Source organism: Sander vitreus, chromosome 4, assembly GCF_031162955.1.
Source record: "Sander vitreus isolate 19-12246 chromosome 4, sanVit1, whole genome shotgun sequence".
NCBI lineage: Eukaryota > Metazoa > Chordata > Actinopteri > Perciformes > Percidae > Sander > Sander vitreus.
Genome location: NC_135858.1, coordinates 16,119,394 through 16,134,759, shown reverse-complemented (window position 1 = coordinate 16,134,759; position 15,366 = coordinate 16,119,394). Strand labels below are relative to the sequence as shown.

The 15,366-nt window shown below is 39.3% G+C and overlaps 1 protein-coding gene across 2 annotated transcripts in view; it reads right to left on the bottom strand.

Moving 5' to 3' along the window:
• Positions 1–15,366, bottom strand: part of cfap20dc (CFAP20 domain containing) — a 38,207-nt gene that overhangs the window by 17,405 nt on the left and 5,436 nt on the right. For both annotated transcript variants that reach the window (XM_078247464.1, XM_078247465.1), the window contains exons 8-12: positions 11,459–11,631; positions 11,235–11,343; positions 4,594–4,692; positions 4,351–4,482; positions 2,794–3,116 (exon numbers count right to left, since the gene is read on the bottom strand). In XM_078247464.1, coding sequence (XP_078103590.1) covers positions 2,794–3,116; positions 4,351–4,482; positions 4,594–4,692; positions 11,235–11,343; positions 11,459–11,631 — 836 coding nt within the window. The remainder of the gene's footprint in view (positions 1–2,793; positions 3,117–4,350; positions 4,483–4,593; positions 4,693–11,234; positions 11,344–11,458; positions 11,632–15,366) is intronic.

Here is a 15,366-nt window from a genome sequence, read left to right as displayed (position 1 = left end):
GAGACCACCCCACATGCCAATTGTGTCCCAGTTGCACCATTTATACAGTATAATCTGGATGCTATTATTTTAACTGAAACCTGGTTATATAATAGTAGAATACAGTAGTAGTAGTAAAATAGTAGTAGTACACCAGTTCTCATTGAGTCCGCCCCTCCAAACTTCCAAAATTCTATCAATGTTTCTCGACCTGACAGGAAATGCGGTGTTGCAGCTATATTTAAAGACTAATTTCAATGCAAGCAGTTGTCATGTGGTGATTGTGTCTCCTCATTTGCACTGTGTTGAAAGGTACACCAACAATCCTGCTGTTAATCATTTTAATAACCAAGTTTTGTTGGATTGATGGATTTCATTAATAACTTCACTGAGCTGTGAACTTTTTCACATCCCCCCATCAATATTTTTGCTATGAGACCTACTCATAGGAAAAAACAAAAAAATCAGCTCCCTAGTGCTACTAGAGGTCAAAAACTCCACAGAGAACCTTTAATGAACTTTCTTAGTTGATGTTTGTCAGTTTTGCCCTATGGGAAGATGTTATAATAACTCTAGGTATCCGACAATATGTATCCACCACATCTGGTTATCTAGTTTTGGTTATCCAATATATGATCTTTGTGGATACCTGACAAAATAGTCACTGTGTCCTTTTAGAAAAACGGTGTTTTCTTTGGATATTGCAAACAAGTGTGGCTCTCGTTTTCCCCTTTGAAGAACTTCCAAAATGACCATCTCACAGAAAAGTTGTAAGTGGGAGGCCAGAAAACATAAAACTGCCCTTCTTTCTGCTGGTAGTTTCAAACTAGAGTGCATTGCACTGGACCCAATTGCTTACTCTGCTTTCCCATAATGAAATGACATGCTTCTTTCTTCACCCTCTAGCCATAGTTCAAGTGATGGAAGCTAAATTTAATGTGTTAATTTGGAAAAGTGCTACCTTAAACACCCACATCAGACACGTTTAGTGTTATTTGATTGAGAACTGTTGGAATGAAATATTTGTATGAATTCATTTTTTTTCAACCTCAGCTGGTTGATATCAGTTAATTTCCCAGAATACAGATGGACATTCACTAAAAAGTTGCATTGGTGTTTTTTTTTGTTTGTATTTTTTTTTACATGCATAGGTGGACGGAGAAAATAACTAACTCTATAGGCTCTACATAGATAAAGGCATGGCAACAACAAGTGAATTGTCCTAGTTACAGTAAGACAGCAGAGTACAGAAGTTCATTTGGAAAAAAATGAGACAGTAAGAGAGAAAGAAAATATGCTGTACAATGCACACAATATTCTGCTAATTAAAGCCCAGACAATACTTTCGTATGGTTGATGGGTTGGTGGTTACTTTTAGAAGTGTTTTGATAGTTCGTTATTAGGGCAGTGTTTGAAAAAACTACGTGATCATTTGGCTTTCAACAAGGAAACCTGTCTACAATGTGTGTGTGTGTGTGTGTGTGTGTGTGTGTGTGTGTGTGTGTGTGTGTGTGTGTGTGTGTGTGTGTGTGTGTGTGTGTGTGTGTGTGTGTGTCATACGATTTCTCCCTACCTTGCCAAAAACAGGTACTTCATTTTTTGTTTGTTTTGGGAAGTAGTACCAGGAGGCACTGCTGATAATATGCTAATAATAAGCTATTTTTGGCTTGTAAGCTATGTAAAATGGCAGCCAAGGAAAATGAAAAGGTTGTGCATGTTCAGCATAGGTAAAAAAAACATTCTTTAAACAAAAACATAATGCAAAATCTAAAGACACATCACATCTCAAACTGCAGGTATAGTACCTGAAAAGAGAACACATAACCTGTTTTACACTTACACCTGTTTTTCCTCTATGCACATCTGCACATGCACAGAATGTCAGTGGATAACAGTGAGTCTTAAGAAAAACCCTGAGTTAATGATACTAAAGCCTGACATTTACTATTTATTTACTAGGATTTTCTCCTCTCGACTCCATTACAAAAACCTTGGAAATATGCTGACACAGTTGCATGTTGTCTATGTTTGGTACCTTATCAGTAATGCTACATTCTCTGGATGTTATCAACAAAAGCAATTAAAAATGCAGCATCAAACATCAGATTTGACAAATGCATGCAACAGACATTTACAGTATCTGTTTTTTTAGGTTATTGTGTTTTAGGGTGGATTTTGTCTTTAACGTGGTGCATAGAATACATTACTTTAATAGCATTTTTTTTTAATTAAAACTAAACTAATCAGTTGCGCAACACAATGAGGTTCTTAAGTCTGAAATATCAAACTTGCTATAATGTTTTAAATAAGTAAGAGCAATTAGCATTCCTTTGAAGTTAGTCATCTGTATACTCAGTTCAACTCTTTAATTTCCCTGCTCAGCATAAAGAAAAATGTTCTTTATTATAACTTCAGAACTATTAATACATTATCTGATGATAAATAACCCCACTGACCTTTAAAGTTATTCTGAATCTGCAGTAAACGGCAACTAATCAAAATAAACTGAATCAAATCAAACTTTGGACATACTATGGGATAGCATAATACACTGAATCTTTGCTACAACATTGAGATTAAATTAGAGCACACAAATCAGAATACATCCCTAAAAAGGACAAAACATATTTTAGAAATCTGGTGTTTGTCCATACTGTTAGTGTATGTGTAACACAAGTTTGCTTATTTATTTAAGGCAGGTGGTCATTAGTGTAGCTTTTATCATTTTGTCATAGCAAAATACCATAAGATGCACTTCGAATGTGTGCATTTAAAGTACAGTGTGCATGTGTCTCTCCCCATAAGCAGACATACCTCATCACTTTCACTGCCGATAAAGTCATCCTCAGGCTGGGCCTCATACCGCCTCCCACTTTTGTTCTGAACCTGATCATTTCCCAGCTCCATCTTCTCCTGGTCACCCTGGCCTTGCCCTCGTTTGGGTAAGTGTGGCTGGGAAGAGAAAGTGAATACCTCCTCTTGCAGAGTGAGCTGGGGCTCTGACCCTTCATTATTCTCCCAGCTGCTCCAGACCTGCAGGTCACAAGACAAACCTGGACAGATCGAGCAGGAGAGAGACTCTGCTGGTGTGGGAGCAGCTCCTGAACTTTCCTTGGCAGGAGCGCATCTACACTCATCTAAATAATAGATTATAGAACAAAATCCAAAACAAGACAGCAGGCGTTAAAACAGTGAGCAATAAATCCTTTTCTAATTTGTTCATCATTTGACTAATGCCATTCTAATTTCATTTGATTATATGCACATAATCATTCATAATAACAATATGCAAAATTGTAATGAATTCCATTGCTTGACAAAAGAGAACATTAATTTCTTCCGTACTGACATTTTTGTAGGTTTTGTTAATAGCCCTGCTATATTAATACCTTGGTGAGAATATAACAATATAAACAACATAATCAGTAGTGAGAACAGAAGTTTACTGCAAAGCTGTCACTAATGAAATGACAGCTCTGTCCAAACATCCTTAAAAATAACATATTTTCCAAGCAAATATTTCTTCCATTCTGTTTTAATCTTTTCCACTTTTGTTAAAGTAGAAACAGAAAATCTTACAGTGATGTTACAATATCTGACACTATGTTCCTGAATATATGGGTACAATCTTTTAAAACCTTAAATGAAAGATGGATCCATTCATGTCCAGCACATTTGAACCTCTCCACAGTATAATCACTTTCTCTAATTGCCCACTGTGTGGCAAACCCTGGGCTCGGGAGACGTCCCTCTGACTTTTATTTAATGTGCCACGTTACCATTAATGAACCAACTACGTTCCGTCTGTGGGCAGAGCTGCAGCAAAGGAGCGTATTGCTGTGGAGAAATCCATAAATGAGCTTTCAGAGCATGTGCACTCATTTTGCGAGGACAATGCTGGTGTAGGTGTGTGTGTGTGTGTGTGTGTGTGTGTGTGTGTGTGTGTGTTAGTGTGTGTGTGTGCGGTGGGGGGGGATTTCTTGGGCTGGAGTAGGAGTAGGTACTCCTACAAAAATCCTGCAAATGGCCTTGACGTTGGCTATGCAAAATTAAAAAAGGGGGACAAAAGCGATGGTGTATGCAGCATAAAATGAGGCTCATTAAAATCCATGCAATATTTTGAAGTGATTTCATTTATAAATGAAGAGTAGAAGTAGGTATTTTTCTCAAGTATAAGGAGCTACTTGGTAAAATCAGAACATGCAAAGTAGACACCAATATCACCCAATACGCATATTATTCTCTTTTGTGCCATCCCTCGCAGTCTTTTTAGACATTTTTAACCATCACCATCTGAAAGTGCACATCTTCTTCTGCTGCTGCTTCCTCCTGTCATGCTCCCTGTCTATTCACAGCAGATGTGAGCCTCACCTGCTGTTTGGTGCTTTGTCTTTTCTGTTATGGTCAGATGTTGTTGCTTGCTCTCTTGCCTACTGGGTGGGGGTGTGCACTTCTCCCTGGTTTTACTTCTCTTTCTGTGACCAGGTGCAGCATCTGGAGAGGCTGTTAACCAGAATGAAACATCTTACCATATTAAACCATGGTACATTCACCAAATCATACTGTGTATTGCAACGTACACAGAGAATATAAGATGCAGTGCTCACAGCTTACCTGAAGATGCTAGCCTTTCTCTTCCAGCACTGTAGACCCGTAGCTTCTTAGATCCTGGCTTGTCTTTTGGGGGATGAGGCTGTAAACTGCATGGTGTTCCTACATTACATGCAGTACTTTCAAAATTAAAAAAGCTTTATAACACAAAACAGTCAACCAACAATGTTATTATAGCTTGCCAGCAGCATATCTGTGAACTGATAATGCACTATGAAAATCCCTAGTAATGAAGGCATTTCAGTAACTGAGCTTCTTACATTCATTCAGTGCAGGGAGAATACATCCAGCTACATTATATTCAGCTGAATTAAGGAATTTTAATCATCGGTTTTTGCATTCAGTCATGCTCAAAGGATGGCATATTACCAACTGTAAAAGCTGTTATTAGGTGCTTGGGAGAGCATACTCTGTCAGAGCTTGGCTCTTGTTTTGTTGGTTCCCATGTAATACGTTTAGCTATGCACAAGAATAATAGGGTGCATCATTCTTAAGGCTCTAATGAGAGGAATACAGTGTGCACTTTTACAGCATGCAGTACACTTAAGTCATGCAGCTATAAGCCTGATCTGCATTGGTGCACAACACATGCCAGAAAATAAAAGAAGCAGAATTATTTTCATCTATAAAGATTCTCATTCACCCAGGGCACAAGATATTTGGAGGTACTGAGTCAAAGCCAACTAGACTCACTAGCAAGTATTCTGGCTCCTCATTCTCTAAATAAAGTGGCAAAGTCAGTGTCACTACATTTTCTTCTATTTACATATCATTTATGTTTAGTAAGGGACCGTTATTTATGGAATGGACCACCGGAGGAAAATAGGGGAGGGTCATGTCTTTTTATTCTTTGCTGAGGGGAGGTTCGTCCAACATTTTTCAGTCCAGAGGGGGGGGGTCACCCAACTTTTGTATTCATGAAACAGTAACATTTCAAAGTGGCTTGTTTGGTGCATACTTTTCCATGTAGCTCTTAGTCTCGGCCCTCCTTCGCTACCAGATGGGTCTGACCCATGAGTTTGCTGTGGGGCAGGGGGAGCTGCCCCCTGGTGGCTAAAACGGATAATTGCATTGTTTAAAAAATGAGTGGAATAATTACGTCTGACATGATCAGATATTTTATAAATATCTTAAATAACACAAAACAATTAAATGGTGGTAGGTAATACATCTGATTTGATATACTGCTTTAGTAAAAAAAAGTATTTCCTGGCTGACGATGGCAGCAGCAGAACGTAAAAAACAAAAATGACTGTTGCTAGTCTGGACATCTTACCGTGCCACGGTTGCAATAAAGTTTTCCTAAATGCCACATTTGTTGTCAGCTTACTAATTAATTGCGGGTTTTGGACTTTTATACGTTTATTCCACTTTGTTTAAACAGCGAAGTGGATGAAGCCAAAGCCCGTCTACGAAAAGCCGTTCCACTCCCTATTCAGCCCCATTGTACCAAATTTGGTTGCAGTTCCACCAGAGTTCCACTGGGGGTGATCGCGGTCCAGTGCTAAATGAATGGGACTCTATGGAGCTAGACGGCTAAATTTGTATCTTTCGCCTGATTGTCGTTGAGAAATCTCAGATTTGATTGTAGTTTTTGCAAGTTCAACATGGATTATAGGTCAAAAGTTGAATGAACGAGTACTTGTGTCCTTTCGATTTCTTACAGGTTGAGTCGTTGTTGCCCATAACACGCTAGCATTCTGCTAATGAATGGTCAGTGAAGGACTGATTACGATCGGAGATCCCGCTTGACGGCATCCAAAGCAGAACCAGAATGTCAGAGTGAATATTTCGGCGTGGTCTTTAAAACATTAGTAAACCTCTTTCTAGCACGTGTATTAACAGGGAGATCCTAACCTGTCAGCTGTGTTGTCGATGCTTTGAGAGAACAAAGGAAGCGACTCAGAGCTTGCCGTAAAGCAGTATCTCTGGCCGTATATGTGTATGACGTCATTGACATTTTAAAAGGCTTTTTAGAACAAAAAAGCCACTTTAAAAAAATCTAACACCCAGCAGTGTGTATTTTCTTAGCCTCCCCTTTGGAATGCAACATTCAAATTACTAGAAAAAAAATGATATCCTGAGAAAAGTGGATTTTGAGGGGTATAGCTCCATAGAGTCCCATTCATTCTGCACTGGCCTGTGAGCGCCCCCTATATGGAACTCTGGTGGAACTGCAACCAGTTCAGAAGCCGGAAGTAACGAGAGAGTGGAACTTCTTCCCTTATTAGAAATTCTTTAATGAAGCCTAGTGATGAGTCCATAGCAACCAGTTTGTGTGTTGAATGTTACCCAGAGTGCCTTGCTGAATGGTCTCACTATTTTATTGTTTTATTTCAAGTGAATACTAGTTTACTAGAGGAGTAACTTAGTATTTGAAGTAATGCAGTAATGCAGGAAGTGTGCATTTAGTTTCCATGCTTATTGTGTTTCCACAACAATGTTAGTGAGTAAATCTACTGAAATGGCCACCACACTCTAACAGAGGAGTATGATGCGTCAGATGAGAATGCACAGGTATGTCATGACTGTTAAAAAACAAGAAAGATAGAAATTTGTTTTTACTGGCGAGGGGAGGGTCATGTCTTTTTTGGCTAAAGGTCCCAAAACTCCTCCGGTGGCCCCTTAAATAAAATAACATTAATTTCCATGTTACCTAATCAGTTAATGAAATTGATACTGAGGGGGACTTCCGGTTGACGATGTAAGAGAGCAGACGTCGGCTTCGGGTCTCCCGATTACATTTGCTTAAATTTCTACTTAGACATCGAACTTTCTTCTATCAAACTGTCACAGCGCGTTACAATGTCATTTCGATACCTTTGGCATCAAAATGAGCGTCTCTAAGCATAAGAAAAGTGGCACACAAACTCCAGTTGCAACACAAGCCAGCACTAGCATAGCTAGCAAACTCTCGGCCATGGCAGCTAAAGCAACTCCTGCTAACGTTAATAGCGAAGGTGCTAACGCTAATCCTAACGTTGACCTGCCTGTCCGAGGAGATGCTACTGGCACAATCTCAATGTCGCAGCTGGTGGCCGAGCTGGAGAAGTAGAGAGCTGGTTTGAAGAATGATGTCTCTGGGCTGATTCAAGAGTCTTTAAAGCCACTTCAGACAGCCATGGATGCCCTCCGGGACACGGTCGGTTCGTTCCAGACCCGCCTTGCAGCCACGGAAACCATCGCCGGAGAAAACTTTGAACGACAAACACTGTGGGAACGCGTAGACGACATGGAAAACAGATCACGCAGATCCAACTTGAGAATAGTGAACATCCCGGAGGGCAGCGAGAATGGTAAGGATCCGGTCAAGTTTATTTCTGAGCTCCTGGCGGAGTGTATGGGTCCTGACGTGTTTAACGATCAGCCTGAACTTGAGAGGGCTCACCGGTCACTTGGTCCAAAGCCGAGAGAGGGGAAACCAGCAAGACCATTCGTTGTGTGCTTTCTTCGCTTTCAGCAGAGGGAGGCAGCCCAGTCAGGGGTGCCCACTAAGTCCACTTTTGTTTGCATTCGCTATTGAGCCTCTGTCCATCATGCTAAAATCATCCTCGGAAATAATTGGAATTTCTAGATGGGGGAGGGAACACAAGGTGGCTCTATATGCCGACGACTTACTGTTGTATGTGTCTGATCCGGTGCGGTGTGTTTCCCACATAGTCCAGGTGTTGGATAGATTTGGTATCTTTTCGGGATATAAGACTAACCTTACAAAAAGCGAGTGCTTCCCAGTGAACAACCTAGCTCTTGCAATTCCACAAAAGGACCTGCCCTTCCACCTGGCTAAATCTGGCTTTAGATATTTAGGAATCAATATTACACGGACTTTCCCTAAACTATACAAAGATAACTTCATACCCCTCATTGATAATATCTAATATATAATAATATATAATAATAAAAAACGATTTACAGAATTGGAGGTCCACTAATCTTTCACTGGCTGGAAAGATCAACTGTATTAAAATGAACGTGTTACCCCGATTCCTCTATCTTTTTCAATGTCTCCCTATATTTCTCCCAAAATCCTTTTTTCAGTCCATTGATAAAACTATATCATCATTCATTTGATGAGGTAAAGCCCCGAGATTACAGAAAAGGCTTCTTCAGCGACATCGATCCCAGGGCGGACTGGGTTTACCAAATTTGCTTCACTATCACTGGGCGACTAAATTTCAGAAAATCATATGCTGGCTTCATGCTCCAAAGCTGTCGTGGTGTGAAATAGAAAATGAGTCATGCATTCTGGCATCCCTTCTCGCCTTGGTTACTTTGAGTCTCCCTCTGTCTACTTCACCCTATACCTCTAACCCTGTTGTTATCAATACTTTACTAATTTGATCACAATTTCGAAACCACTTCGGTTTAAGAGATTTCTCTCATCTGGCTCCTATCTGTGATAATCATCTTTTTGTTCCGCCTAGATTAGACAACACCTTTGCCCTCTGGAATAGACTTGGCCTCTCCAAATTTAAGGATCTCTACAGCGAAGGTGTATTCTCTACCTTTAGTCATCTCTCTCAAAAATTCAACCTCCCCGGCTCAAGTCGTTTCCGATATTTCCAGATCCGACACTTTATGCAAAATCTAGATTCAAACTTCCCCAATGCACCTCAACCTACTGCTATGGATGACATCTTCCAAATTCCCTTCAATTTAAAAGGCTTCATTGCGAGAATCTATTCCAACATATCATCTCTTAGAGACACCGCCCTCAATAGAATTAAAGGGAAATGGGAGGAGGAGCTTGGGGATGTAATACCTGAGGAATCCTGGACTGATGCTCTGAAGAAAGTTAATGGAACTACTTCATGTGCTAGGTTAGGTGTAATTCAGTTTAAAGTCTTGCACCGTACCCACCTCTCCAAGTCTAGGCTGGCCAGAATTTATCCTGGGGCGGATGACAATTGTAGCAGATGTCATGTTGCCCCGGCAACATTAACACACATGTTCTGGTCATGTTCTTCCCTCTCGGATTACTGGTCAGAGGTCTTCAGAATACTTTTACAGGCACTATCCTTAAATTTGCAACCTAACGCCTACTCTGCCATCTTCGGTATAGTGCCAGCTGACCAACGGATTATCAATAAGCATAAGAACATTATAGCATTTACAACTCTACTTGCCCGCCGAAGGATATTGTTGCACTGGAAATCCCCCATACCACCCAGCACCTCCTTATGGATGAATGACCTTATGCTCCATTTAAGTCTCAAAAAGATCAAATACACACTTAGAGGGTCAAAAGACCTCTTCTATTCTACCTGGAACCCAGTAATGTCTTTCATAAACAAACTTAAAACCCTCCCTGATAATTCATGAATCCACAAGTACTAGATCCTGAGGGGTGACGCATGATGTTGCACAGCAAGCACGGCCGCCTCATTTATTTTCAAGCTTTACTTTCAAATTAGCTGCTTCCACCCTCTTTTCTTTTTGTTTAATTCTTCATACCTTTTGAATGATACCTTCACCTATTAATATCATAACCTTTATCTATTTATCTACTTATTTAATCTCCTTAGATTGGGATGCACGGGATGTTGTAGGGAGGGGGGAGGGGTGGATGGGGGTTGTATTTGTTTATGTGTTCTGTGAAAAATCCAAAAGTATTGTCCTTCTATATAACTGTCTTTCTGTACCTTGTTCGCAATAAAAAGATAGTTGAAATAGCAAGGGGAAACAACTTCACAAACCCAACAACACTACTGTTTTCTTTGTTGGAAAATGAGAAAAATTGGTTTTCATGCTCTGTACTTAAAACAATGTTGGGAGCATTATGAACTCTCCTTAATAATCAATAATTATGATTGCTGAGCACTTGTGCAAAAATGTGAGCATAGAAAATAGGTATTGCTCTTTCCAAATAACATTTCTTAGCTACAGGACTCAACTGTAATTCTCTGGAAACTTTTCCAAAATATTTCTGTCCTGGTTTCAGCTTTTGTTTGCTCCTTATTCCTGCCTATCAGTCACTATATATATATATATACATATACACTGGTCCACCAACTCACTCTCTTTGCCAAATTGTAATACATGTGCCTTATATATGCCTCCCTGCCAGCTCCCTGTCTGGCTCCATTTGCCTTAACTGATTGTTTACCAATTATTGACCGCACTTTTAAAAAAAGACCAAGTCATCTGCCTTTTAAGATAACTGCTCTACCTCTGCATCCTACTTCTGGGTCAACATTACAACGTAGACTATAAATAACAATTTCTTTCTTTCTTCGTTCCCATTATCTGCTTCCCTGTTGGCTGCTTCTGATTGGGGTACGGAGAGAGTAGCAGCTTCCATATTTGGCCAGATAACCAGAGGATAGTTAGCATGGCAAGCCCATGCACCACAAACAATAATTTGGACCCAGATATGTACAGTACCTTGTACCAAAATGCACTGTTTACAGTGAGCTTTGGTTAAATTTTTCTACGCAGCCTTTCATCATTGAATTTAAATGTTTACTGTTCATGTAAGTAAGTTAGTATACAAAGACACAAACAAATAAAGAATGAAAAGACTGATAAAAAGTGATTTGGTGAAATAATAGCTGATTGTGGCATGTATAGGTGTCGGAAGCATGCAGACAAGATAAAAAAAACAACAAAAAAAAACACTATGAACTCTTATTATTCAAATCTACCCTCAAGAAGAATGTGGGAATGTTCTCCGTGTGATAAATTCTCACTCAGCTTGGCAATGCTCTCACTTTCTGCAGTCAGTTTCTGGTTCATTCTACTGGACGGAGATCCCTGCAGGGAACAGCAAAAGAAGAAAAACAAGTTCAAAGACAACATGTTTTATTTTGTACTTATGGTAATGTACAGTATATAGGGATATATGTTATTATGGAATTCATGAGGTTACCATATTAGAGATAAAGAGTACATTTCCTTCCAGTCCGTCTGAGGCTGCACTGCTTCTTCTTCCAGTTTGAGGGGGTGGCCCTGAAACCCTGAAGACTGAGGCTGTGTCTAAGACACCCTGTGGCCTAGATCGTCGATAACTGGTTGATCTGACAGTGGTAGACTGATCAGGAACTGCAAAGAAATTCCCCTTATAAATTGACTATTATAGATCTTTGTTGTTTGGATAAGAGTTTAATTTTTTACATGTCTTATGCTCATACATTATCTAAATAGAGACTATAGTTACTAAATCCTTGCACCTCAACTACCTGGCATTTTTAAAGCATTTTCATGTTAATGATGAATTAGCCACTGCAACTTCCCAAGGTTAGGCGTCAGAAAGTCACATGTTTTATAGAGATAAAATGTTTTTTTTTAAATGCAGGCTTAAAGCCAGTTCAGTGTGAAGGCCTCAGACCAGTATTTTTTAAATCAGTGAGAAGCCGCTAGCCACAAAGCCCTTTCAAAGTTACTTTTTGGCTGGACCGTCGGACCAGCCCTACAACCTCAAAACTCTGTCCCTCTGTCATTGAGTGAGGAAGTTCCACCATTGGAATGAGTGTGATGGTATTTCCCCATTGGCCATTGCCCTTTCAACCTGCATTGGCGCGACACAGGATTTTATCTCTGCTATCGCCCATCAATCAGCTGATTAACTTCTTCAATACACGGTGGATGTTGTTGTTGTTGTTGTTGTTGCCTCCACTCATTTCATCCGTTTAAATACACAAGCTTAGCAGCACGTGCAGAGTAGGCTACATGCAGATGAATGGCACACAACCATGTCTGTTTGTGTGCGTGTGCATGTGTGTGTGTGTGTGTGTGTCTATCTGTCTGCTCATCTCTGTCACCTGTTCAGACACAAATGAATGTGTGGAACAAGTAGGCCTATGTAATTTAGAAGAAAAGCAATCACAAACAGCAGTGACACAAGGCTATAAATAAAGTGGATGGGCAGGTTTTGATATTTCATCATGGAAAAATCGGCTGAATTGAAACTAGGAAACAGTTTGTTTTCTTGCAAGATTCGGTCGCATCTTACGGGAAAAAATACGATCGCTGCAACAGCACAATTGCTTATTGGGTTTCGATACCGATCCCTAAATAAAATAATTTATCAATCAGCACTACTGCAGAAGAACATTTAATATCTATATTCACATTATAGACACCACCGCTGACTATCCCTGTAACAATTTGGCCACAATTAATCATATTGGTTCAGCCATAAACGTTGTTTTGACTAGGGGTGGGAATCACCAGAGGCCCCACAATACGATATTATCACGATACTTACGTCACGTACATCCTCAGCCATCAGAGTCAGGTCTCGGACATCAGATGAAAAGGTGTCAGGTGTCAGGTAAAACAGAGTCAGACCTCAGGAAAAACGGTCTCAGATAAAACAGCTTAAAGTTTTGTCTGAGGCCGTACGGTTTCAGCATGTTGACTTTATTTTTGACAGTTGACATTAACAATAACCGCCAAGGGGCCGAAAAAAACATGGCATCACATTAATTAAAAGATGTTATGGAGAGCACATACTAATATTCAGCGTTTTAATTGCTTTCTTATTTTTAAATATACATTGTTCGTATTGTTTGGTTTCACTTTCAAACACAATGAAAAATGGTTTCTGATTAGTGTGCTTACATTCATGAATATGCCATTTGGCTGATAGAATAATAAGGTTGATAATATAATACTGGATTGTTTGAGCAGAAATGTGAAACCAAACAATATATATTCAAAACCTTGAGTCAATGAGTGATCAAAGTCTTTTCACAAAAATACTTAAGAGGGATAGTGTCGATACATACTCCTAAAAGACTCCTCTTACTAATTTTTACTAACTTTGTTAGTAATCAAACATTTTGCAGGTTAAATCCAGTATTATATTATCAACCTTATTATTCTATTAGCTAAATGGCATAAATAATAAGATTAAGATTAATGTATTTGTCATAGTTCCACGTGTATTTACATACATAAAGGAAATGAAAAGACTGTTCTCCACTAGCCACTTGCAGTGCAACAGGGAAAGACAACAATCATATAGACATATGTAAAAATGTATACATAGACTAAAATATATAAAACCAGATAAAACACATTTAATAACAGAAGAGTTGACGGTACAGTGTGTTAAAGTATGTAGTTAGAAAATGTAAGTACTCCATTATTCATTGTGTTTGAAAATGAAACAAAACGATAAGAACTATTTTATACTCTAAAAATAAAAAAAGCAATCAAAACGCTGAATAAATTTGATCTCTATAACATATTTTAACCCTTTGAACTCTGCAATAGAAATGGTCCGCCATACATTGGTATTTTTGCTTATCGTGATGTCATTTCTAGGAGTATCTTCAAATGCTTCATATCCATAAAATAAGTACAACCTAAGCTAAAAGCGTATGTTAGTCAGTAAATTATAATAATTAATAAAAGTATTACAATTGTGTCATAAAGAAAAACATCGGACATGTTTTCATCAAATGACTCCAAACACTCCATAAGTTATTTATTTTGACATATAGGCCTGTTCCTTTTTGCCTGACGCCTGAGACCCGAGGCCGTTTTTCCTGAGTTCTGACGCTGTTTTCTTAAAGATGATTTTTTTGGGGCTTTTCAGCCTTTAATTGATAGGACAGCTATGTGAGAAAAGAGGGGGAAGACATGCAGGAAATCGTCACAGGTCAGACTCGAAACCTGGACCTCTGCATCGAGGCACAAGCCTCGAAGTATGTGCGCCTGCTCTACCCACTGAGCCAAGCTGGCCACAACTGATGCTGTTTTACCTGACACCTGACGCCTTTTCATCTGATGTCTGAGACCTGACTCTGATGGCTGAGGATGTCCTAAAATGTACACCGTAGTCATGATACATGATGACTTGGGGTCCATGTATCGATACAGTATTGCCACGGAAAGTATTGCAATACTATGTTATATCGATTTTTTCCCCCACCCCTAGTTTTGACCTAGTCTTATTTAAATTAGAGCCTACTGATTACAACATGCAGTTTCCAACTATATATTAGACTCTACTGCTGAACTGATTGATTTGGTGTTTTTCTTTAATCTATCAATCTGCTCCATATCATCATGTAAAAATAATAGGCTGCGGAGAAAGTCGTGATAGGGCCCCGAACTGACCCTGCTGTATCTGTGCTAGGGTTCATTAGGACCACCTCTGCTGATGATAACAGAAAAACACACTTTCTGTCAGATCCTCATCAGAGCAGAGAGCAGACACTTTAATTCCACAATACACATAGAATCGTCAAGATGATACAGACAGAGCTGAGTTGGATGTATTGAGAGTGAAGAAAAATAAGTCACACTCCTCTGATGCAGCAGATTCAACACTCAGAAAATGACCCCGGTATAGGAGTGAGTGCATTTCAGTGCACTTCAAATCTGCAGATGCCAATAAAAGAATGTGATAACAATACGGAATAAAATGAAATATATGACAGCTGAGTGGTGATTTTGATCTGTGAAAATTCACTGACCTTGAAACAGAATGTCTTTTGGTCTATAATGTCATCACATTTTGTTTGCTGCTGCATGATAAAAAACTGCTGTAGCTTACTTTTAACAATTTCTGACAGATACTGGGTACTGAAGCAACAACATTCATCAAGCAACTTCATCACAGTTAAATTGGATGCCTACTTTAATAGCAATCGTTTTAAATATGATTAGGAATGTTATGCTAATAATGCAGATGATAATTATGAAAAGCTATTCCTTGTGTGTGGTTACTTCTTTCTTCTATGGGCATTACCGGTTGACTCAACATGACTTAGACAGCTGTCAGAACAAATAAATAAGTGCTGATAAAAAAAGGCCACAGAGGCG